A 23,866-nucleotide genomic window follows, 5' to 3' on the forward strand; every position below is an offset into this window, starting at 1 on the left:
TGAACTGCAGAAAAAAAATCCAAGTCTTGACTTTTTTTAAACCTATAGCTCCTTTATAAGCACAATCCTGATAAAACTTGAAAGATGAAATTCTTTTCTTTAATATTATACCAAAAGCATGGTGCTACAGAGCCCTGGATATAGGCATCTAAAAAGATGCTCCACTTTTTACAGGTAGACAAGCGAGTTTAAACAAAAAGAGTTTTAAAGGTTATTTAATTTTAAGGATATTTTATACCCTACCTGATTAGTGGATTAATGTCTGGTGACAGTGGGGATGATTTATCAATGTGTGGTACATTATACCAGTGTAGAGTATGACTATACAGTCTTCTGCTGCACATGATTTCTCTATTTATTGGATCACTGGCCCACATAAGGTCATGTTAAATGGGTCTTAGTATTGTTCTGTTCTATACAGAATTCTGACACAGCTCTGTGTGGAGCAGCGGTACAGAAAAAATGTGAATGGTGGATATATAGTAACTTACAGTATTGGTTAAGTAGGTAGGATAGGCAACTCATAGGGCAATTTTTATAAAATTTAACAGAAACTTAAAGGGAACCTGTCAACATTTTCACTGTTCTAGGTAATGACAGGCCACTTTTTTTTTTTCCAAACAAATCATTCTTTAAGAAGATGCAAACCCGCTCCGCTGCTGACTGCGCATGACAGCAGGTAAGGAGGATGATGTTGGAGGAGAGGAGAAGTAGCTGTGAGGGATTACGAACATGGGAATTGGAGTTGACCGAAAAGGATATGCCCCTCTAACTCTGCTCATTCTGGCAGGCTGCCAGGTAGCAGTACAAAGTAATGCAGAAAGGTGGTCATTTGTTATGATGGATAGCAAACAAAATGGGTTAACATTTGCAGATGAAAAAAAATTATATTTTAAAATATACAATATTAAAATAACAAGTAAAAAGGTTTTTCTAAAAAAAAAAAAAAACATTTTTAAAAGTGCATTTATACAGTGTTTCTCTTCACGTTTCAAGCATGAGGTAACTGCTCCAAACATGGAATCTCTACAAAATAAGAAGCCTTCCAGTATGGTTGTACCTGGGCAGCTGAACAGTTCAATATATGACCAATCTAGTATTACACTTGTGACAAAATTCACTACCCCACACACAATGTTGACAAATTGGCCATACAACAGCTTCCAACTGGATTACAGTAATATTGATGATGGCAATAAGGTAATGTAGTGCAATAGCGCATCAATGTCCCAAAATCACATATATACGGAGTAGTTAAAAAATATGCTATAAAAATCACGAAGACAAACAGGTGGTATCTGAAAGATTTCAGGATTGCACTCCCTGAGGTATTGAAGATATCTGTACAATATTGCACCAGGTCATCCAAGATCGTTTTCTAATTATCCATTTTCCAAGGATACAGGAAGCTTTATAACATAATGGAGTTGTGATATTTGAGGTAGTTCATTGTCTGAGCCACATTAGTCAATTTGCAGGTCAGAAATATCCCCATTGGAAACGATTTTTTCCTGTGGGATGAAAAGAAAAAAAAAATTAAATGTCTATACATAAAGTTTTCAAAGTTTAAAGTTTATATTTTTGAAATTGACCCAATAAGAAACTATTGGTATTCAGTGAAGCAGATTAGCATATCCCAGATTATGTTTCTTTCATGGCCCAGTTTGAAGACATCATCCAGAAACAAGGTAACATATATTACATGGTTTTCAATGGAAGTCAAGCTCTCCCTCCTCAGAATATCCTCTGGATGCAGGGCCATCAATTAGTCAATTTGAAGTAAGATGTAACCATGTAACCACACTGCACCATGAAAGAAACATTCTTGGAAGGCTGTAACCCGTTTGACAACATACTGGTAGTAGTTTATTAGGTCAATTTCTGCTGACATGTTACTCAACATAGAAAGTGAAGACAATAAGACTGAGACAAATGAATGCATAAACATGAAGAAAGTGAGGATAGATATTCTTTATTGGGGTATGATCATGGTATTTTAAAGGGCTATTTATAGAATAAGTCATATATGTCTGGGCCTGTACCCAGGGCCAATGCCAACATTCGGCAAACCCGGGCAAGTGCCGGGGCCCACAGCTGCTGGGTGGGGCCACACATGGTCACATGACCTGAGCAAAAGACTGAGGTGAGTACTATTCTTTTATTTTGAAGTCCATGGGAATGAGGAGGGAGTGTATATAATGAATGGGGGATGAGGAGGGGCTGTATATAATGTATGGGGGGTGAGGAGGGGGCTGTATATAATGAATGGGGGGATGAGGAGGGGGCTGTATATAATGAATGGGGGTGAGGAGGGAGCTGTATATAATAAATGGGGGGTGAGGAGGGAGCTGTATATAATGAATGGATGATGAGGGGGCTGTATATAATGAATGGGGGGTGAGGTGGGGGCTGCATATAATGTTTGGGGGGGGGGTGGAGGGGGCTACATATAATGTATTGGGCGAGGAGGAGGCTTCATATAATCCATGTGGGGGAGGGGGCTGCATATAATTAAATTATGGTTGGTGAGGGGGGGGGGGCCCTGGGCTTTATATAATTAATCCATGGGGGGGAAGGTGGCTGCATATTATTAATCCATGGGGGCTGCATATAATTGAGTTTATAAATGAGTTTATGAGGGTGAGGAGACTGTATATAATGAATCCAGTTTGCTGAAAAGGGGCCCACTGAGACTCTGTTGCCCAAGGGCCTACTGGAACCTAGAGCCGGCCCTACCTGTACCTATCTCTACACATGCATGGATGCCCCTCCGTCTATTCCTATCATTCTATAAGAAATTTGTATGTACAGTATATTCAAATGTCTGGGATAGGAACGATGGGAATACTTATTTATCCCCTCAACGACCAGGCCATTTTTAGTTTTTGCGTTTTCATTTTTTACTCCCCCAAAAATCCATTCCTTTTTTATTTTTCCATGTAAAGAGCTGTGTGAGGGCTTGTTTTCTGTGTAACAAATTGCACTTCATAGTGACGGTATTTAATATTCCATGCCGTGTACTGGGAAAAAAAATTCCAAATGTAGTGAAATTGGTGAAAAAATGCATTTGCGCAGTTTTCTTGTGGGCCTGGTTTTTACGGCTTTTACTGTGCGCCCCAAATGACATGTCTACTTTATTCTTTGCCATCACACTCCCCTTGAAAAAGCACCATATGCGAAACACGTGTCGGGGCATTGTCTGTGTGGTCTTCCTTTTGGTATAGTACTACAGCCTTTGTCTTACAGGTTTTGATGTATATCCTTTATTAATTTATCTTGGATACTGTATTACTTCCTTGTTTATCCCTGATTTTACTGCACCAACTTGTATTGAGTGTGCTATTGCTGTATTGGCTGGTTACTACCGTTATTCGGTACACACACAATTTTAATCCATTGTTGTCTGTCCTTCTCTGCTGTATTATGTTTAAATTTAATACCTAAAGTAATTAAAATAAAGGGTACTTATGCATAATTACTTGTCTTGTGTTCGTGGAACTCTTTTTTTGTTTTTTTGCGATCACAGGGATACCAAATTTATACAGGTTTTATAATGTTTTCATACATTTACAAAAATGAAAACCTGTACAAAAAAAGTTCTCAATTTTGCCATCTTCTGGCACTAATAACTTTTTCATACTTCAATGTACGGAGTTGTGTGTGGTGTAATTTTTTTTAACTTTTGGTGACGTTTTCAATGCTACCATTTTGAGGACTGTATGACCGCTACCGACTTTGAGCGCTATTTTGTTCTGTTCGGGGGTTAAACGCTGGGAATACCTAGCAATACCTTTTCACTGTTTATTATTTATATCAGTTCTAGGGAAAGGGGGTGATTTTAATTTTATGGTATCATAGTATAGACGCAAGTCCAGTGATATTCCCCCATAAGGCCCCTCTTGAACATGTACATAGAGTCCGCCATAACAACCTCCTGCGGCAGAGAGTTCCATAGTCTCACTGCTCTTGCAGTAAAGAACCTTTGTCTATGGTGATGGTAGAATCGCCTCTCCTGTAGGCGCAGAGGATGCCCCCTTGTCCTGGTCACAGGCCTCGGTATAAAAAGATCTTTGGAGAGATCCTTGTACTGTCCGTTCAGGTATTTGTACATTGTAATGAGGTCTCCCCTCAGTCGTCTTTTTTCTAAACTGAATAATCCCAAATTTTGTAATCTGTCAGTGTATTCTAGTCCCCCCATTACTCTAATAATCTTGGTTGCTCTCCTTTGCACCTTTTCCAGTTTTACTATGTCCTTTTTATACACTGGTGGCCAAAACTGTACACAATATTCCATAGGTTCTTTTAGTTCCTTTTTAACCCCTTAACCGCAATATCAGGTTTTTTTACGGTGGCCATTAAGGGTACCTTTTCTGATGTGCAGACGTAGAAATTGTGTTCCATGCTTTATGTTAAAGGTGCATAAAGAAAAAAGATGGTGCAGACTTCCCAAGTAGTGCGGGGTGCGTTAGATTAAAAATTCAATAATCGGGCACATTCTGCACATTCGGCACATTAGTGAGGCACTACTTTTAATAAATCTGGGCCATTGTGCCTATTTTACTATACACATTTCTTCCACAGGGGTCAAATTTATGGTAGTTGGCGCTGTACTAGTAAATATACTAGTGAAATGTAGCTTTCAGCAAAATGGTTACAAATATAAAACATCTGACTTTGGAAACGTTCCCGCTAAATGAATTGTTTCTTTGAATGTTATTTCGGCATTGACGGAGGAAGTGTTCCATCTCCCTATCTACACTCTTCCCATTTGAATATATGAGCTACATTGCTAGTCTCATCATTCAGTCAACAGCTTTCTAATATGCTCAGCTAGTCTTCTAGGTAATGGGTCTCTTTACCCAGAATTCCTCAATAGGTCATTTAAAGATTCACTTTTTAAACCAGACATTTCCTTAAAGAAGTATTTAAGAAACAAGTCAAATTACCCAGCCTCCTTGCTTCTGCAGCCAGGGAACAAACATATCCATGTATTGAAGACTGTAGCCCATTAGTGTGTGAACGGCATGGCTATTAATCCCGGCCACTTTCCTGGTCAACTCCATAGTGAGGGCTATTTTTGTCAGTTCTGGGCTCACACTTGTACCCACTTCACTCCTTTCCACCTCTGCCTCACGTGTGAAAACCTCAGCAAGACGGAAGAAGCTGCCATAGGACATCCGGCTAAGGGTATTCCTGAGGAAGGGATCCTTACTGATCTAGAGGGTACAAATCAAAGAAATTCAAAATCAGCAAAATAGCAGAACTTGCATAAAAATACAATTAAAACCTTGATGTAATAGGTAACACGTAAAAACTTGTTTTCATTTTCTTTGCATTTATCTTTGCACCCTGTACAATGGCGATTGTGACTTCTTTTCATGGGACTGTTTACTATACAAAGGGTTTTCCTCTCCTCCAGGCACCGGCTTCATTCAAGAGGAAATTTCTCTAACAACAGACACCTGGTTTACTTACATACTCATCCAGAGTTTCATTCAATCGCCCAGCAAAGCCACTTAGCATTACAGTTTGTACATTAGACATGTAAATTCTGGAAATACTTCACACTATTGGGAATGCTTCCACCATTTCCATTTCAACAAACAGTTGAATTGCCTAAAAACAAACCTACTGCAAACACAAGCAAACTCAGTATTATCCATGTTTATCTAATACGGACTACTACATGTGGCTACACATGGATAACTCTTCCCCAGATCATTTCTATGAAAGTTCCTAGATTATTCAGGCATGAAGGCTTTACCTTTTCATTGATAACTACAGCCTGTTCCTGAAGCAGGGCCACCAGCTTTCGTAAGACCTCATCTTTGTCCTCAACAGTCGGTCTGTCATCAGACGTTACATTATTGTTGTCTGTACATTGAAGAAAAATAAAGCGCAATTAAGTATAAACACAGCAAAAGTCCCCGTTCATATGTATATATATACACATACATACACACACACACAAACCATGTATGCTCGAGTATAAGCTGAATTTTTCAGCACAAAAATTATGCTGAAAAAAACCATACTCAGCTTATACAGTCCAAGCCCTCCGGTATACAGCTAGTTCATGCTCTCCAATATTTAGTCAGCCCCCTCCCGCCCAGTATAACCAGCATATTAAAAAAAATAACCTCAGGTCCCCTCCTTGTTTCCTGTGGGCGGCCAGCAACATTCCCTTTCGTGCTGGCCGCACACACACACAATGACGTGAGCTGCTTGCTGTAATCATAGTGTGTACGCTGGCAGCAACTGAATTGTAAGTGATGGCGGTGCACACACTGTGATGTCAGCAAGTGGTGTGCTGCCAGTGCACAAGGACCTGTCAGTCCAGAGTGTTACTGATATATTCCTCTACAGCGGCCATCTTGGACCAAGAGAACCAAACAGCGGCCATTTTGGAGACTAAGTGGACATTTTAGGTCTGGCCTGGGGGGGGGGGGTTATGTTGCCCACTCAGAAGCTATATGGTTAAATGCTTGCCTTTCAGCCTCTCCTTGACATTTTGCTGTCCTACGCCTGTAAGCTTTCTTTTATCATTTTTTGGTTAACAAGAAGCGTTTGGAGCCATACTCTGCACATTTTGTAGATGGGATAATATAAACAATACCGTTTATCTGTGAACAAGGTCCCTGAGAACCGAGGACAATTTATTAACCTTTTGTTAGAATGTTGTACAGGGGAAGTTGTAGTGCATTTAAATTAAGCCTATAGCATCTAAGCATCTCCTTTTTCACGCCCTCTGCAAGCTTTTACTGTTTTCATATATACGACTGCAGTTTTGAAATAAACAGTGTGATTTGAGTGCAGCTGAAGACCGTGTCTGTGTCTTGGGTTGTTCTCTCATCCGGGTACCGGGCAGCCGTGAAAGGGTTATATCATATATAAGGGTTATATAAATCTCTATAAGGAGTCTCCTTTAGATTGGCACAGCTCATTTGCATATATTTATAAACATTCTGTCTATGACTGATTATGTGCAAAACTGCCATTGCAGCAGATGGCAGGAGCGATCGAACCCCCAACCCCGCCCCGGAGTGATACAGTACCTTAGAGTGCCTGAAAAACAGTAAAATCAACACCTGAGATAATAAAATCATGTTAGCTATAACCGTGTCCTAAAAGTTTACCCGTTGTGAACCCTGTAATGGAAAATAGCACGCAAACGTCTGATTTGCCACTTTTCCACCATTTTTCAACATATAAAAAAATAAATAAAACGTCATCAATAGGTCCCAAAAATGGTAGCAATGAAAACATCCTCTCATCCAGCAAAAAATGAGACTTTACATAGTGTGGGGTTGTATGAAAAAGTTATTGGCGTCAAAATATGAAAACATTTAAACTTGTTTTGTGGAAAAAGTTTTAATTTTTTTAATCTATTAAAATATAACAAAACCCAAAGAATAAAGGGGATGTGGCATTTGGAGTGAAAGGCATTATTAAATTCTGTCACTAGCATGTACAATTAGTATGCAAGAAATACAGAACCATACATGGAAAAATAAATGCATTTTAAAAAGAAGGGAACAATAAATGGAAATGCAAAAAAACAAACAGGCATCTGCGGGGAAGTGTTAATGACCTTTCTATTGGAAAAGTTCTGTGGGGGAGGTTGTGGAGAAAGAGATCTGCTATTGATGAATAGGTCATCAATAAAACTTAACTTCAAATCCTCTTGTAATTTTTTTTGAAATGTCTGAGACTATACATTTTACCCAGTGTGCTGTTTTAAAGCAGGTATTCCTATCTATCCTAAATCTACGGCAGGACCCGAGGTACAAGACACTAATAAATGGTTACATATTTTTTTTAATTTCTAAAAAATATTCAACCAGAAACAACAACTGGAACAGATATAAAGTAGGTAGAGTCTTCAAAGATATAAAAAATTGTTATACCTCCTAAACTTAATAGTGGAGGAGAAGGAATCTTCTGAGGCTCCTGAGGACTCCTCAGCCTTCTGTGTTTGACTAAAGTCTCCAGCTTCTTTGCGGCCAATGAATAAATCTCAGAGTCTTCAAGTTTCCCTAAAAATACATGAATAGTAAACTGTTAATGCAATACTCATCTATAAATAGGTTTGTTAACTAGTGCAAAGACTAACATATCATGGTATTTTACTACAGTGTGCAAAAATAAATAATAATAATAATAATAATCTTTATTTATATAGGGCCATCATATTCCGTAGCACTTTACAAATCATGGGGGACATATACAATTAAAATATGATATTACAGAGTACAAACAGCCATTGTATAATGGTCCAGCCATTCTTTATAAGGGAACAGAATAAAATAATTTAATAAATAAAAATGCTACTGCCAGGGTATCATCAGCATAAAGATGATACTTGAAACCAAATCAGGGCAGTATAGTGGGAAAGGAGAAGGTGACCTAGAACTGAGCCCTGAGGAACCCTGACAGTGAGAGGAAGAGGAGAAGAGATCCAGAAAAGGAGACAGAGAGTGCAGTCAGAGAGATAGGAGGAAAACCAAGAGAATACAGTGTCCTTCAGGCTGAAGCATCCCGAGGAGAAGCTGGTGTTCCACAGTATCCAATGCTGCAGAAAGATCAAGAAGAATGAGAATAGTCACATTCATCTCACAAATCTCCTGATACTTCCATTTCACTTCTGTCCGTTTCCCTGTTAGTTTCTACTTCCTGCCCTAGGGATAATATTTTGGCACAGGGCATCACTGAGACTAGCGATACGGACATGTGACTACTGCAGCCAATACTGACACATCACCACTGGCCCAGGAAGAAGAGATAGGGGACTGGGCAGTATTGAAAGGAATTGGAAGACCACTCTGATCAGTTATATTTCTTCCAACAGGAATTTCCATATATAGTTTTTTTTAAATAATAGTTGTGTTTTAATAATTCTTCTCAATTTATCAACAATAACATTTGTCAGTCAATCCTATTTATCCTCTTTATAGCTTGCCAACTATAATTTCATTTGTCAATAAAAATAAAATGAATGAAAGCAATTTATCAATATGGATATATAGATATAAAATAGTTTTTATAACCTTAAATGTATCACCTAAAATTTAAATAGTTTTTATTATTTATTGATGTTTATAATTTATCCGAGAGAGGGCCTGTTCTAGCTCTCATCCTCAAACCCAAACCCTATCACAGTGACCACTACCCATAACTAGTTTTCTATATTTCATTTCACATTTTAAAACTTACAACTTGATGATAAACACTGTTAACGCTTTTACCTTCCAGGAAAATATGCTGAAATATAGTATTGGTATTCTTGCTCTCCATGTCTAACGAGACCACCTAAAACATCCAATTGTCTGAGGTTTTCCTGCCACTTGGAATCTTAAACCTATCACAGTTTTCAAGTGAAAACTGAGTTAAAGGGAACCTACCACCACAAATCTACCTATAAAGGTAGATTGGGTGGTAGGTGGATCATTGGGACGTGAGGATAGCCCTTTTAAGGGCTAATCCTCACGTCCCTGCACTTTTTTAATAACTTTAATTTGGTATTTATTCAAATTTACTTATGCGGCTACCGGGGCGTGGAGTAGCCGCATATGAGATTACACGAGGCGGCTACTCCACGCCCCGGTAGCCATTTTACCCCTCCTACTCACCCATCTTCGGCGCGCAGCTCCGCGTAGCTGCGCGCCCTCGTCCGGCGATCCTGCCGTCTGCGCATGCGCAGAAGAGCAGGCCCGCGCCTGTTTCGGAGTTGTGACCGCGCAGGCGCGGGCCTGCTCTTCTGCGCATGCGCAGACGGCAGGATCGCCGGACGAGGGCGCGCAGCTACGCGGAGCTGCGCGCCGAAGATGGGTGAGTAGGAGGGGTAAAATGGCTACCGGGGCGTGGAGTAGCCGCCTCATGTAATCTCATATGCGGCTACTCCACGCCCCGGTAGCCGCATAAGTAAATTTGAATAAATACCACATTAAAGTTATTGAAAAAGTGCAGGGACGTGAGGATTAGCCCTTAAAGGGCTATCCTCATGTCCAATTGACCCACCTACCACCCAATCTACCTTTATAGGTAGATTTGTGGTGGTAGGTGCCCTTTAAAGATTATACCTAGTCCTTTTGAAAAGTCAAAATTGCAAACATAAAATGTATAGCAAATATTTATGTGGTCTGCATTAAAAGAGAGAAAAACTTAAATATAAAGGCAGTAAATGTTTTCATACCAGTTTCCTGATCAGGAATAGGGTTTTCATCATAACAGGAACTCACTGGTAGAAAGTTAGGTCGGGAAGGCTTGGGGTCTGTCTCCTTTTTCTTCTTAAAGAGTTTTTTAATAGAGAAAGCACGACTTGGCTTTTTGGGCATTCCGTTTGGTTTCTCTTGAGAGTCAGTTTGATATTGTTTTTGCTCTTCTTCTGTCAAAGAGATTTTAGAGGACATTACAGTGCAGGCAAGCAAAGGGTTAGGAGATTTTGGACGTTTCAATGAATCCCCTTTAATTGCCCCTTTGCCGTAGTCTTCAAGTACAGCATCAATAGAATCTCTGGATTTACTTTGGATACTCCTATTCCTTTCCTTTGGTGTACCTCCCTTCTCCTTGGTCAAGCTATGTGTCCTCAGTAGCTTTTTAATGTTTGTTTTAAAGCCATGTTTCGTTTCTTCCACCCGATTTATCTCATCATGAAGGGAATTCCAGGTACCATTTTGTCCCTGAGTTGGCAGCTCATCATATGTGGGGCTTCGACTCCTTCCATCTTTTTCAGATTCTTTACTTTTTTTTCGATCTGACTTTTTGGTTCTCTTTAGAGACAATTCTCGATCTTCTTCATGGCTTACCCATAAAACAAAAGAATAAACATTGTAATTGCATGAGATCAATACACATCTAAATGTTGGGAGACAGATGTGAATAGTACGTGGGTAAAGTAAAATTAAAATACAACTTTTAAACTTTTAATAGAGTTATTTTAAAAAGAAAACCACATAGGTGAGATGTATTGATGCAACAACAACTAGAAATTGTTACAATTTCGCAATAAACATACTACAATGTAGTACAGGCGGTCCCCTACTTAAGAACACTCGACTTACATACGACCCCTAGTTACAAACAGACCACTGGATATTGGTAATTTATTGTACTTTAGTCCTAGGCTACAATAAACAGCTATAACAGATATCACAGGTGTCTGTAATGAAGCTTTAGTGATAATCCTGGTTCTTATGACAACCCAACATTTTTAAAATCCAATTGTCTCAGAGACCAAAAAAGTTCTGGCTGGGATTACAATGATAAATATACAGTTCTGACTTGCATACAAATTCAACTTAAGAACAAACCTACAGACCCTATCTTGTATGTAACCCGGGGACTGCCTGTATATGTATAATAAACTAACATTAAATGAAGTATCCCCAAATACTCATCAGGGGGAACTGAAGTACAGATTATTGTTATTGCCGGTATACCAGCCTTCAGATGAGACTAGCTGAGTGGGTATAACTCTACCTAGCTCTAGGGCTATTTGCTCATCAGTGCTAACTAAACTTCAGCGTCTCAAGTCTCATGATTATCTGAATGATACGCATATTGCCTTGCTTTATGGAGCTCATCAGGAGAATGCTGAGGCCTAGTTAAAAAACGTCCTGATGGTGGGCACCGGCAAAGTAGCAGTAGTAGGCTAATAATACTTTGCTGGCACCCACAATCAGGACACCAGCAGTTTTTAAGTTTTAGTTTTCATTTTTTATCCAAGTGCTCCTCAGTGACTTCCTTTATTACAGAAAGAAGATTTTGACTCCAATCCCAACTCCGTTAGATCACTGTCTGCTAGTAAAGTAGGGTCTTTTTACGAGCTTTACTACATAAAAATGTATATACACATTACTAGAGATCATTAGAGGTTGTACCCGTGACTATACTTCTTAGGGTCATGGTATGAGCGCCCCACATGTCCAAGATGTTTTCCATCGTCTTGACTTAAGGATCGTTGCAAAAAGGCCTCCAAAACTCGCTTTGTTTCATTTTTCACCTTTATTAGGCTGCGGTCATCATTTCTGGGCTTTTCAATTGTAGCCATTCCACATCACTGCTCTAAAACACAAGAACAAACGGGTGATAATAAAACTATTTTCATATATACTATATATAACCAATAGGTCACTTTCTATATGTTATTATTATTGTTCACACAAAAAGAATATAAAAATATTTAGCAAATTCATCATATATATATATATATATATATATATATATATATATACACACACCGTATATACTCGTGTATAAGCCGAGTTTTTCAGCACATAAAATGTGCTGAGAAACGTCCCCTTGGCTTATACACGAGTCACAAAATAAGTAAAAAATACTTTAAAAATAATAAACTCATATACTCACCCTCCAGTGGCCCTGATGTGCAGCGCTGCTCCCCCGATGTCCGCACGGGTCCTCTTCTGGCTTCCCCGCCCGTCTTCTGTCTCCTGTACATCGCGCTGGGCGCCGCCATTGCTCTCTCCGGGCGATGTACAGAAGACGGGCGCAGAAGACGAGCCGCACGGACATCGGGGGAGCAGCGCTGCATCGGGGCCACTGGAGGGTGAGTATATAAGTTTATTATTTTAATGCTGGGCAGTGCTGTATACTACTGGGGGCAGGCTGGGCAGTGCTGTATACTACTGGGGGCAGGCTGGGGTGGTTGTATACTACTGGGGGCAGGCTGTATACTATAGGGGGCTGGCTGGCTATATACTGGGGGGGGGGGGGTGACCAATCCATTTCCCACCCTCGGCTTATACTCGAGTCAATAGGTTTTCCCAGTTTTTTTGGTAAAGTTAGGGGTCTTGGCTTATACTCGGGTCGGCTTATACGGTATCTCTTTTAAACATTGCATAAAAGAATCTTCAAAGTATAAGTAGTTAGTAACAATCAATACCAATATATCATATCAGAAAATTATCAGGTTCTTTTACACTTCATCCTTCACCCTAAACTGAGAATCACTTTGAAATCATCATCAAAGATGTGCAGTACTTCTTTATAATGTAAATTATGTGTAGCTAAGGCATTTGGGTGAGCGAGACAAGTAAATATGACTCTTCTCACCTCAATTTCAGATGGCATTAGTCAAATTTAGAGGCAAAAGGGGTAGTGTCAGAAGCCTCTATCTTCTGTTCTATAATACCTAGAAACATGCTTAAGGATGATAAAGATCTCATCAAGATACCAGAATTCAGCTGCAGAGAAGGATTTAGTTCATGCCTATTTTTTAACTGCTTGTATGTCCAGTTCTGTAGCTCACAGTACTGTAAGCTTGACAGTATGTGAACGACAAGTTTTTAAATCTGTAATATAACACAAGAATGTTCCCAGGTACTATAGAATCAAAGATAGGGGCTTTTGATGTGACTCTCCACCTGCAACCATTGCATACCCCACCTGAGGGGACTAGTAGTTTAGTGGGGTAAAGCCTAACGACATATTACCCTTAAAGGGAATGTCCAATTAGGTTTGGGGCCCCTAAACTGCCAGCATACTCTGATGCAGCTGGGGTGCCAAAACCCTTTTACTTTATAGCGGATTCCAGAAGGAACAGGCGATAGGAGTCCAATTACATGACCCCACAAATCTGGGTCACAACGCCTGTCTTCATTGCTTATGTGCCCGACGTTCAGAACATGCGCAGTGCTGTGAGGTGTATCCTGGACCTTGGATTCACTATGTAGAGTGGAAAAATGGACTCAAGTCATCAGACCCCCACTGCTTTTCTTCTATGTAAAAATGTGAACATAGCAACAGCTGTAAAGTACAAAGATTAGATACCGTATATATACTCAGCTCATACTCGAGTCAATTAAAAAAAAACAAAAAAAAACTCACCTTTGCGGCGCCCCTGCATTTCTTCTATGCGATCCGTCAGTCAGTGGCAGGTCCGTGCGACGCCACAGGCTATGACGTAGGCCGCCGCCGCCGCTACAATAGTTTTGTGTGTACCGGCAGCCACCACACAGTCTGATGTCAGCCACGGTTGCTGACGTCAGAGCTGTGCGCCACACGGACCTGCTGCTGACTGACGGATCGCATAGAAGACATACAGGGGCGCCGGAAAGGTGAGTCTTGATGTGTTTTTTTTTTTTAATCAACTGTCTGTATAACAGAGGGGGAGGAGGGGGGGGTGCAGGGTGCATAACGGGACGGGGGGCGGCTATATACTGGGGCACAGGGGCCGGCAGGCTATATACTGGGGCACAGGGGCCGGCAGGCTATATACTGGGGCACAGGGGCCGGCAGGCTATATACTGGGGCACAGGGGCCGGCAGGCTATATACTGGGGCACAGGGGCCGGCAGGCTATATACTGGGGCACAGGGGCCGGCAGGCTATATACTGGGGCACAGGGGCCGGCAGGCTATATACTGGGGCACAGGGGCCGTCAGGCTATATACTGGGGCACAGGGGCCGTCAGGCTATATACTGGGGCACAGGGGCCGTCAGGCTATATACTGGGGCACAGGGGCCGTCAGGCTATATACTGGGGCACAGGGGCCGTCAGGCTATATACTGGGGCACAGGGGCCGTCAGGCTATATACTGGGGCACAGGGGCCGTCAGGCTATATACTGGGGCACAGGGGCCGGCAGGCTATATACTGGGGCACAGGGGCCGGCAGGCTATATACTGGGGCACAGGGGCCGGCAGGCTATATACTGGGGCACAGGGGCCGGCAGGCTATATACTGGGGCACAGGGGCCGGCAGGCTATATACTGGGGCACAGGGGCCGGCAGGCTATATACTGGGGCACAGGGGCCGGCAGGCTGTATACTGGGGGGACAGGGGCTGGCAGGCTGTATACTGGGGGGACAGGGGCTGGCAGGCTGTATACTGGGGGGCAGGGGCTGGCAGGCTGTATACTGGGGGGCAGGGGCTGGCAGGCTGTATACTGGGGGGGCAGGGGCTGGCAGGCTGTATACTGGGGGGACAGGGGCTGGCAGGCTGTATACTGGGGGGACAGGGGCTGGAAGGCTGTATACTGGGGGGACAGGGGCTGGCAGGCTGTATACTGGGGGGACAGGGGCTGGAAGGCTGTATACTGGGGGGACAGGGGCTGGCAGGCTGTATACTGGGGGGACAGGGGCTGGAAGGCTGTATACTGGGGGGACAGGGGCTGGCAGGCTGTATACTGGGGCAGGGACTGGCAGGCTATATACTGGGGCAGGGACTGGCAGGCTATATACTGGGGCAGGGGCTGGCAGGCTATATACTGGGGCAGGGGCTGGCAGGCTATATACTGGGGCACTGTCCGGCAGGCTATATACTGGGGCACTGTCCGACAGGCTATATACTGGGGCACTGTCCGACAGGCTATATACTGGGGCACAGGGCCTGGCAGGCTATATACTAGGGCACAGGGGCTGGCAGGCTATATACTGGGGCACAGGGGCTGGCAGGCTATATACTGGGGCACAGGGGCTGGCAGGCTATATACTGGGGCACAGGGGCTGGCAGGCTATATACTGGGGCACAGGGGCTGGCAGCCTATATACTGAGGCACAGGGGCTGGCAGCCTATATACTGAGGCACAGGGGCTGGTAGGCTATACTGTACCCTAAACCTCAGCTAAATGAAGGCATGCTTGTTTTTAGGGGCCCCAAATATATGTTTCCCTTTGACAAAAACCTAATGGCAAACCTTTGATGTTAATGAGGTCCTTAATTTTATTTATCTGTCCCCATAAAGATTTTTATTTTACATTATGGAACCGGAAAAAAAGAACAAAGAAAATTATTCTGAAAAAAAAAAAAAAACGCATTAGAAACACATTTAGAAGTGTGAAGTGTAACAAAAGTGAGGGCTTTAAGGAGAATTCCTTTTAATATAAAAGGATTTCTCCAGGGCTACCAGAAAACTACCGGGGAAAGTCGGAAATGAAGTAAAGAGTAAAAAGTTCTTACACTTTTCTTTGCTTTCTGCTTTTACTGCATGGCTATCTGAACAAGCACTTGCAGCAAGGAAAGTAATTTTTGTTTGTTTTTCATTTTCCCCCTGCAATCAAGGGTTTTTTGAGAACTAAAAAACCACATTAAGTCATTATAAATAAGGACAGGGTTGGCTCCAAGATTCACTAGGCCCCAGGGCAACAGAGCCTCAGTAAGCCTCTATGCAGTGAAGTCACGGAGGCATTAAAAATTCAGAAGCTAAGATAGTCTCCTGTTCCCTAAAATATTCCCTATTTTATCATACCAAACAGCCCCCTCATGGTTATTTTATATACAACACCCCTAAGCCCTATAAATTAATTATGTACAGCCTTTTGTGACCCCCCCCCAGAATCTCTGGACCCCGACACATGCCCAGGCATGCCCAGTGCTAGCGCCAGCCCTGAATAATGAAAGTGGATTTGGGCCGGCTTCACACCTCGATATTTGCATATGTTGTAAGGACACGTCAGAAGGATTCTGACACAGCACAATGAAGTAACAGTGTAGTATGTGAGATCTATGACAATCCCATATAAACATTGCAGAAAAAAATCAGCAGCAGAATTACCTTATCACTGTTGATTTTTAATCCTTAGCAAACAATTGACATGTTCCTTATTCCTGCGGTGCCACTGTGAAAATTAACACAGGAAGACCCCCCTCCCACAGCAGGGCAAAAGCACCAGAAACCAGCTGGCTGCAGGATTACCATATTTTTCGGACTATAAGGCGCAATAAAAATCCTTTGATTTTCTCAGAAATCAAAGGTGTGCCTTATAGTCCAGTGCGCCTTATATATGAACTGTACTTACAGACAACAGCTGCCTTGAACTGTGCACAGATCTGCCACCTGCTGGTCATTCATCCTTATAATCAGGTGCGCCTTATAATCCAGTGCGCCTTACATATGAACCTAGACATTTTAGCAGGTATTTATTGATGGTGCGCCCTATACTCCGGTGCGCCTTATAGTCTGAAAAATACTGTACTGCAGGAGGGAAATCCAACAGCCATTGAGCTACTCTGTACAGAGTGTTATATCATAACATGCCAAATATAGAAATGGCAATTAGAAAGAGCAATAGACAGGTAAGTTTAAAGGGGTTTTCCCACCAAACAGGGTAGGCCCTATCCATCAGTGATGAGGCCCCCACAAATCATGAGAACAGGGGGTTCGATGGGGTCCAGCGAGGTGCTCAGCAATAGATATGAATGGAGCAGCATGGACATGCGGGGCCGTCTGCCCACTATTCTCGGGGAGCGACGAGGGGTCCGACAGGGGTACATCGTATGCCATCGGACCCCCCTTTTCTCATAATCACCAAGTTGGCCACCACAGGAAACTACAAGTTCTATGATCCTTTAGTTCTGATTCCTGGAATACCCCTTTTAACTGTCTTTCTCCTCGCATTCTGTCCATCTATCCTATCAGTATCCACCGTCCACATCAGCTCATCCATTCTTCCTTCGCCTTTCATACACTCAATACTTTATCTACCACCCCATTCCATCCTGTTTTGGTGTGAAGAAGAGCATATCTGATAATAAATCACTTAACCATCTCTTTTCTCTGTCTATTCTCCTCCTCCTAGGGGGAGATGATATCTCTCTTAACCCTGGTCCTCCGTCTTTCAGCTCCAAACTTTCCACCATCTACAGAAACCCTGCCAACCTCATCAATATTCAGTGTGTTCCTTCTTTTCCCTCTCCTCCACCTATTGCTCCTTTCAAATGTGCCCCTTGGAATTCCTGATCAGTGATCACTTGGGTCCATTCTCAACCTGTTTCTTTCTAAGTGGTTTGACCTACTGACCATCACTGAAACATGGATACACCAGGATGATACTGCCTCACCCGCGGTTCTGTCCTATGATGGTCTGCAATACTTTTAATTCTCCAGACCTCAGAATAGGCAAGGTGGAGGGCTAGGCATACTCCTCTCTTCACGCGGTCCTTTCCAGGTCATTCTTACGTGCCCTTTAACACTTTCCCTTCTTTGGAGGTACACACCTTCAGGCTTTTCCACCCATTTTATCTTTGTATCTTTATCTACAGTATTTTTCGGACTATAAGGCGCAAAGGATCATAAGTGGCACCATGCTAAAACCTGCTAAAATGTCCAGGTTCATATATAAGGATGAATTACCAGCAGGTGGCAGACCTGTGCACAGTTCAAGGCAGCTGTTGTCTGTAAGTACAGTTCATATATGAGGCGCACTGGACTATAAGGCGCACCATTGATTTCTGAGAAAATCTTAGGATTTTTAGTACGCCTCATAGTCTGAAAAATACAGTAGTTGTAGTATATCATCCTCCTTGCTCCCCCTACCAGTTACTCAACAACTTTGCTACTTGGCTTCCACACTTTTTAACCTATGATATTCCAACACTCATCATGGGAGACTTCAACATCTCTATTAACACCCCCATCTCCCCTTCAACCTCATAGCTTTTAGCAGTCTCCAACATCAATCACACTACCTTTCTGCTTTCAGACCACAATCATTTCTCTTTTAACATCAATAGTTTTTCTCCTTTACACAATTTATCCATTTATCACACATACTGAAACCCATGTGCCATTAGTATTCACCATCTCACAGAAACTTTGCATTCATCACTGTCCCCCATTTCCTCTCTATCCTAATCTGGATACTATCTATTATAATCATGTTCTCAGAAGTGCAATAGATGAGGTGGCACCACTCTCACTCCAACCATCCTTTGGCAGTGCTCTAGGAATGCGTACGTCTGTGGAAAAAAATCACACTCATCAGCAGAATCTCTTCACTTAAAATTTATGCAAAGAACCTATAACTCTGCACTTCACCTCGCCAAATAGGTATGTTTCACCGATCTAATATCCTCTCTCTCTCCAACAATCCTACAAGGCTTTTCAATATCCTTCACTTTTACTAAAACCAATAGTGCAGCCAAATGTCACAGGCCTTGGGGCTGCAGATCTGGCCACCTACTTTGAAGATAAAATAGACTATATCCGAAAGGAAGTTTCCCAATTCGCTAACTTCATTAAATCCCCATCCTTTCAAAACCATACCGTTTGCACTAAAGCCTTGAGCCAGTCACAAAGGAAGAAGTGTCCAGGCTCCTTTCCTCTGCGCACCCCACTACCTGCATCAGTGACCCCATCCCCTCACATCTCATAAAGTCTCTCTCCCCAGCAGTCACTTCTCACCTTACTAAAATCTTCAACTTCTCTCTCTCTTCTGGTGTTGTCCCCAGTGCTGTTAACTATCGACCAGTCTCTAATCCCCCTTTCATCTCCAAACTCCTGGAAAGCCTGGTCTCTTCTCGTTTGACCTGTTATCAGTCAGCTAACTTCCCCCTTGACCACCTACAATCTGGTTTTCGTACTATGCATTCCACTGAAACTTCTAAAGTCTCCAATGATCTCCTCACCGCTAAATCCAAAGATGACTATTCCCTCTTCATTCTTCTTAATCTCTCGGCAGCATTTGATACTGTGGACCACCAGCTCCTCCCCAGAATGCTTCACTCCTTTGGCCTGAGGGACACTGCACTCTCTTGGTTATCTTCCTATCTCCCTGGCCAAACTTTCAGTGTCTACTTCTGTGGATCTCTCTCTTCTCTTCCTCCGACTGTTGGGATTCCTAAGGGTTCAGTTCTAGGTTCTCTTCTCTTTTCCCTCTACACTGCCCCCATCGGACAAATCCTCAGCAGATTTGGTTTCCAGTACTTTTACTATAGCTGTTGATACCCAGCTATATACTTCTGTACGTAATATCACTCCTGCCTTACTTCAAAACACTAGTGATGGTCTCCGCCGTCTCTAAAATCATTTCCTCTCTCTTCTTCATTCTTAATCTGAACTTATTGTCTTTCCACTATCTATTAACCTACCCAACCCTGAACTCTCTATCTACGTTTGTGGGGTCACTATAAACCTGAGGCTTTCAGACTAAACTCTCTCATCTACAATTGTCAGGATCTGAGTTAGTGGATCCTCTGTATCACCGAGAGCGATGGCGTAAGCTGACACCCGAGAGCCAAGTGGTGCCTGGTTTTCACCAGAGCCCGCCGCCAAACAATGGACTTGTTGCAGCAGGGTACCACCAGGTTTCACCACAGGCGTGACTTTGCCCATGGTGGTGGCCAAGGGTGGTATAAATTTGTGTGGCAGGATCATGGTCAGGAACAAAGCAGAAGGTGAGGGCATGCAGCAGGGAGTAAAAGTCAGAAACTGAACCGGGGTCACAACGGGAAATCAGCAGACAGGCACTAGGCAACGAAACAAGCTTTCTCTGAGGTATATAGCACAAAGATCTGGTAAGGGATGCAGGAAGAGGCCGGCTTTTATCAAATTTCCTGGCATTAGCCAGCACATATTAGCAGTGCGCTTGCCCTTTAAATCTTCAAGTGGCGGGGACGCAAGCCGGGCAACTGGATCCAGAGCAGGAGCATGGAGAGGTAAGTAAGCAAGGACGGTAGCTGGGTACCTGAGCGAGACACGAATAGGGACGTGGGTCGCGTGGACACCCATGTCAACAATCTATTTTGAATGAAGCATCCAGGCTCATCTTTCAGACCAAACGCTACACGGATGCCTCCAGTCTGTTCCAGTCACCGCACTGGTTGCCCATCTCCTTCCGAATACAGTTTAAAATAATTACCTTCATCCATAAAGCTCTACACAATGCTGTATTTCCCTACCTCTCATCTAACATATGAGTTTATCGGCAAACCCATGCTCTTCAATCTGACAGGGATCTTAGATTATTCTCTTCCTTAATTCGAACCTCCTACTCCCATCTCCAGGACTTCTCCCAAGCTGCACCAAGTTTCTGGAATGTCCTTATACTATAAGGACTAAAGGCAAATACCCATCCTCCAAAGCTTCAAACATGCTCTTAAAACCCATCTCTTCAGGTAATCCTATAACATTCCCTAACTGCATGAAACCTCAACCCTCTTTACTAACCCATCCTGTGTCCTCCTCCCGTCTGTTATTCGAGAGACACCAAATACCAAGCTGCAGGCTTCTCTGCAGCTCTATGTCCTATCTTTCTACAGGCTATGGAGCGGTACTGTGCCGCACATGTGCTGCACCGTACCCTTCCTGTACAGGGTCGGCCGTATATACGTCCCCCATGTATGTGAATGCAGCCTTATACCTTCACCCTCATAGACTGTAAGCTCTGGTGAGCAGGGCCCTAACTCCTATTATGCCGTATGATTATGTTTTACTTGTTTTGTCTTATTTTATTAATGTCCCACATGATTTGTAAAGCGATACTGAATATAATAACGGCACTATAAAAATAAATATTAGTAGTAATAGTAGCATTGGTATTAAATTCCAAATTCTGGTATAGGCACAACTCTAGAAGAGACAGGCTTCCTTTAAAATGGAAATGTTGAGCCTACCTGCACACGTCATCCTTGGGCCACAAGAGTAACTGCACCCTATAGAGTTCCAGAAAATTATCTTATGGGAAATACAAGTATTTCCTTTAGCAGTACTAACACTAAAATACCGTAGCAATGGGATTTCAAAATATCAAAATCTACAGTATCAAACACTGTAGTAAGTGTGTGTATATATACAGCCTCTGTCACTAAGAATAACTGTGACAGCAATTGTAACTTTGGAGTTTCCCAGTGACCAGGTGCAGATGTCATTACTACATACTTACTGCACACAGATCCTGTCTAGTGCCAAGGGATGACAGCATTTATAATCTAGGGTGTAACTTGAAGACAGCAGCAGAATAATTTTGCATAGTTCACTTCCTTCTGATACTTTGCCCTCTATAATTTCATAGAAGGCCACATACCTAAACCTAGTTGTAGGGAGCAATTGACCATAGTAAATATTCAGGGTGCAAACTATTCTTAAGATCAATCCACAGCAACACACCCTGTGTATTTAGGTGTCTTCTGCCTTTAATAAACAGTTGCCAAGGTTACTTTTGAATAGCTTAAAAGAAATCAACTGAATCAAAATCCATCCTGATAAACCAGGGACACTGTGGTAATCTTCTTGTATTTGTTATCCATGGCCTTTTTTGTTGTAAAATCAACTTGAAAAATTATGCTAATTAGTCGGAAGGGCTCTGGAAAATTACAGCAGGGAAGAGGGACTGCCTATGGACCACGGGAGATGCGGGTGAGACAATGTAACTGCCTGTGAAACCATAGCATAAAGAAGCTCTGGTAACAGAGCCCTTCTGGCTAATTAGCATAATTTTAAAAGTTGATTTTAGAGAGACGGAGGCCATGAATGACAAATATAAGAAGATTACCACAGTCACGGTGCCTGGATCTATGAGCAAGTGGCATGCTTTATTTTGATGGTAGATTTCCTTTAATATGCTTACTCCCATCTATAGAAAACTTCATAGGAGATTTCTACCAGTTACATGATAATTCTACCTTGTGCTTTGCGATTTTCTGTCTCTATGTACAGTAATTCATATTAATATTTTGACAGCGCGTTTCAACACCGTATTGGCATCTTCATCAGGTCAGAGACTGCAAGGAGGGGGGGGGGGGGGTTCTGCCTGGTTAGTGGCAGAGATGACTCTCTGGCTGTTGTCCCAACCATGAAGTCCAAATGCCGCAGGGAGCCGGTTGCGTGCTGGCACTGGCGCGGTTAGAACAGCAACCATCACATCTAAAAATAAGTAAAGTCTACAGCTCCTACCCAAACATCTGTGTCTTTGTTTTCATAAGGTCTACCGAGTGGTCTAATATGGGTCACTACTACAAGTAAGCTGGAAATTTGGCCCAATTATTTGTATTGGCCAAAATGGGGATCACCCCATTCAAGTGCCCATTAATGGTAAAACAAAGGTATAAATGCTAACCCAATATACCTTGAAGTCTGTAATATTACAAAAATTTTTTTTTTTTTTTTTTAAAGATGGCACAACCTGTTTTCTGTAAAATCTGATTTTACTTCTTAACGTGCTATTATGAATATTTATAATGGTAAATCATTGTGTGTCTAGGACTTCCAGCAGTCATGAGAAACTATGGGGCATACTTATCTCTCTTAGGACACAAATCTGATGTAACGCTTTTTTACAACTGGTACGTGTGTCAAAAATTACACCAATGCCTCAGAATGTTTGACACACTGTGGGAGATGTATTAATGTGTTGGTGCAGAATAGAACTGTACAGTTCTTATTAATCACTGTGTATGATGCAGGATGATTAATCTAGTACAGTACAAGACTGGACAGTCGTATCTTTCGCCTGCTATTAGTTACTAGTTTGCTGCGCCACAATATTGAATTTTCTGGCGCACAGGTTATTTTCTCATGCAGCCATGTCCCAATTAACCAAGGCCACACATCTTTTTGGGCAAATCAGAAAACTCCCTAAAATGGTCTAAAACCTTCAATAAATGTTGCATTTCAGGTTCAAATTACTCCAGTATTCTGGTGTAGACTGATTGATACCCCAGTTTGATATGATGTACAAAGTATGACTAGACAGTCTCAAAAACTGCTACCTCTGGACCGTATAACTATGTCTGTATAGCTGTGTACAAATGTCAGGCCATTGCTCTACTCATAGAAGTGAATGACGCAGTGATCCAGCATGTCTGCTACAGCTCTATATACAGAGGCGACTCATTCCTTAAACTGTGAATTAGCATTAAACCTTTAAAGGAGTTTCCAGACTATCAGCAATGGCCGGGTGTTACAGAACCTAGAATTGGGTCGAGCTCCATAACTCCTATAGAAGTGCTTGAGAATTGTGAGATCCTCTCTATTTTATGCTGACAATCTGGATAAGGAGTTTAATTTTAGAGAGACTTGAGGGTCCAAGGGCAGTATATACCATAAATGCCTTTCATTGATTAACCCTTTGTGAAGAAAAATCATGGCAGTTGTGATTTTTCAATAAGAACGTGTTTTCAGCAAAACAAATA

At 42.2% G+C, this 23,866-nt stretch overlaps 1 protein-coding gene across 1 annotated transcript in view; it reads right to left on the minus strand.

The window, feature by feature from the left end:
- Window positions 1-861: 861 nt before the first annotated feature.
- Window positions 862-23,866, minus strand: part of BCL2L12 (BCL2 like 12) — a 28,691-nt gene continuing 5,686 nt past the window's right edge. Inside the window, exons 2-7 of the mRNA XM_072110337.1 lie at window positions 11,880-12,063; window positions 10,193-10,800; window positions 7,908-8,036; window positions 5,765-5,874; window positions 4,947-5,216; window positions 862-1,511 (exon numbers count right to left, since the gene is read on the minus strand). Of these exons, the coding sequence (XP_071966438.1) occupies window positions 1,464-1,511; window positions 4,947-5,216; window positions 5,765-5,874; window positions 7,908-8,036; window positions 10,193-10,800; window positions 11,880-12,049 (1,335 nt within the window). The 5' untranslated portion in view covers window positions 12,050-12,063 and the 3' untranslated portion in view covers window positions 862-1,463. The remainder of the gene's footprint in view (window positions 1,512-4,946; window positions 5,217-5,764; window positions 5,875-7,907; window positions 8,037-10,192; window positions 10,801-11,879; window positions 12,064-23,866) is intronic.

The sequence above is a fragment of the Engystomops pustulosus genome, chromosome 6 (assembly GCF_040894005.1).
Source record: "Engystomops pustulosus chromosome 6, aEngPut4.maternal, whole genome shotgun sequence".
Classification (NCBI taxonomy): Eukaryota; Metazoa; Chordata; class Amphibia; order Anura; family Leptodactylidae; genus Engystomops; species Engystomops pustulosus.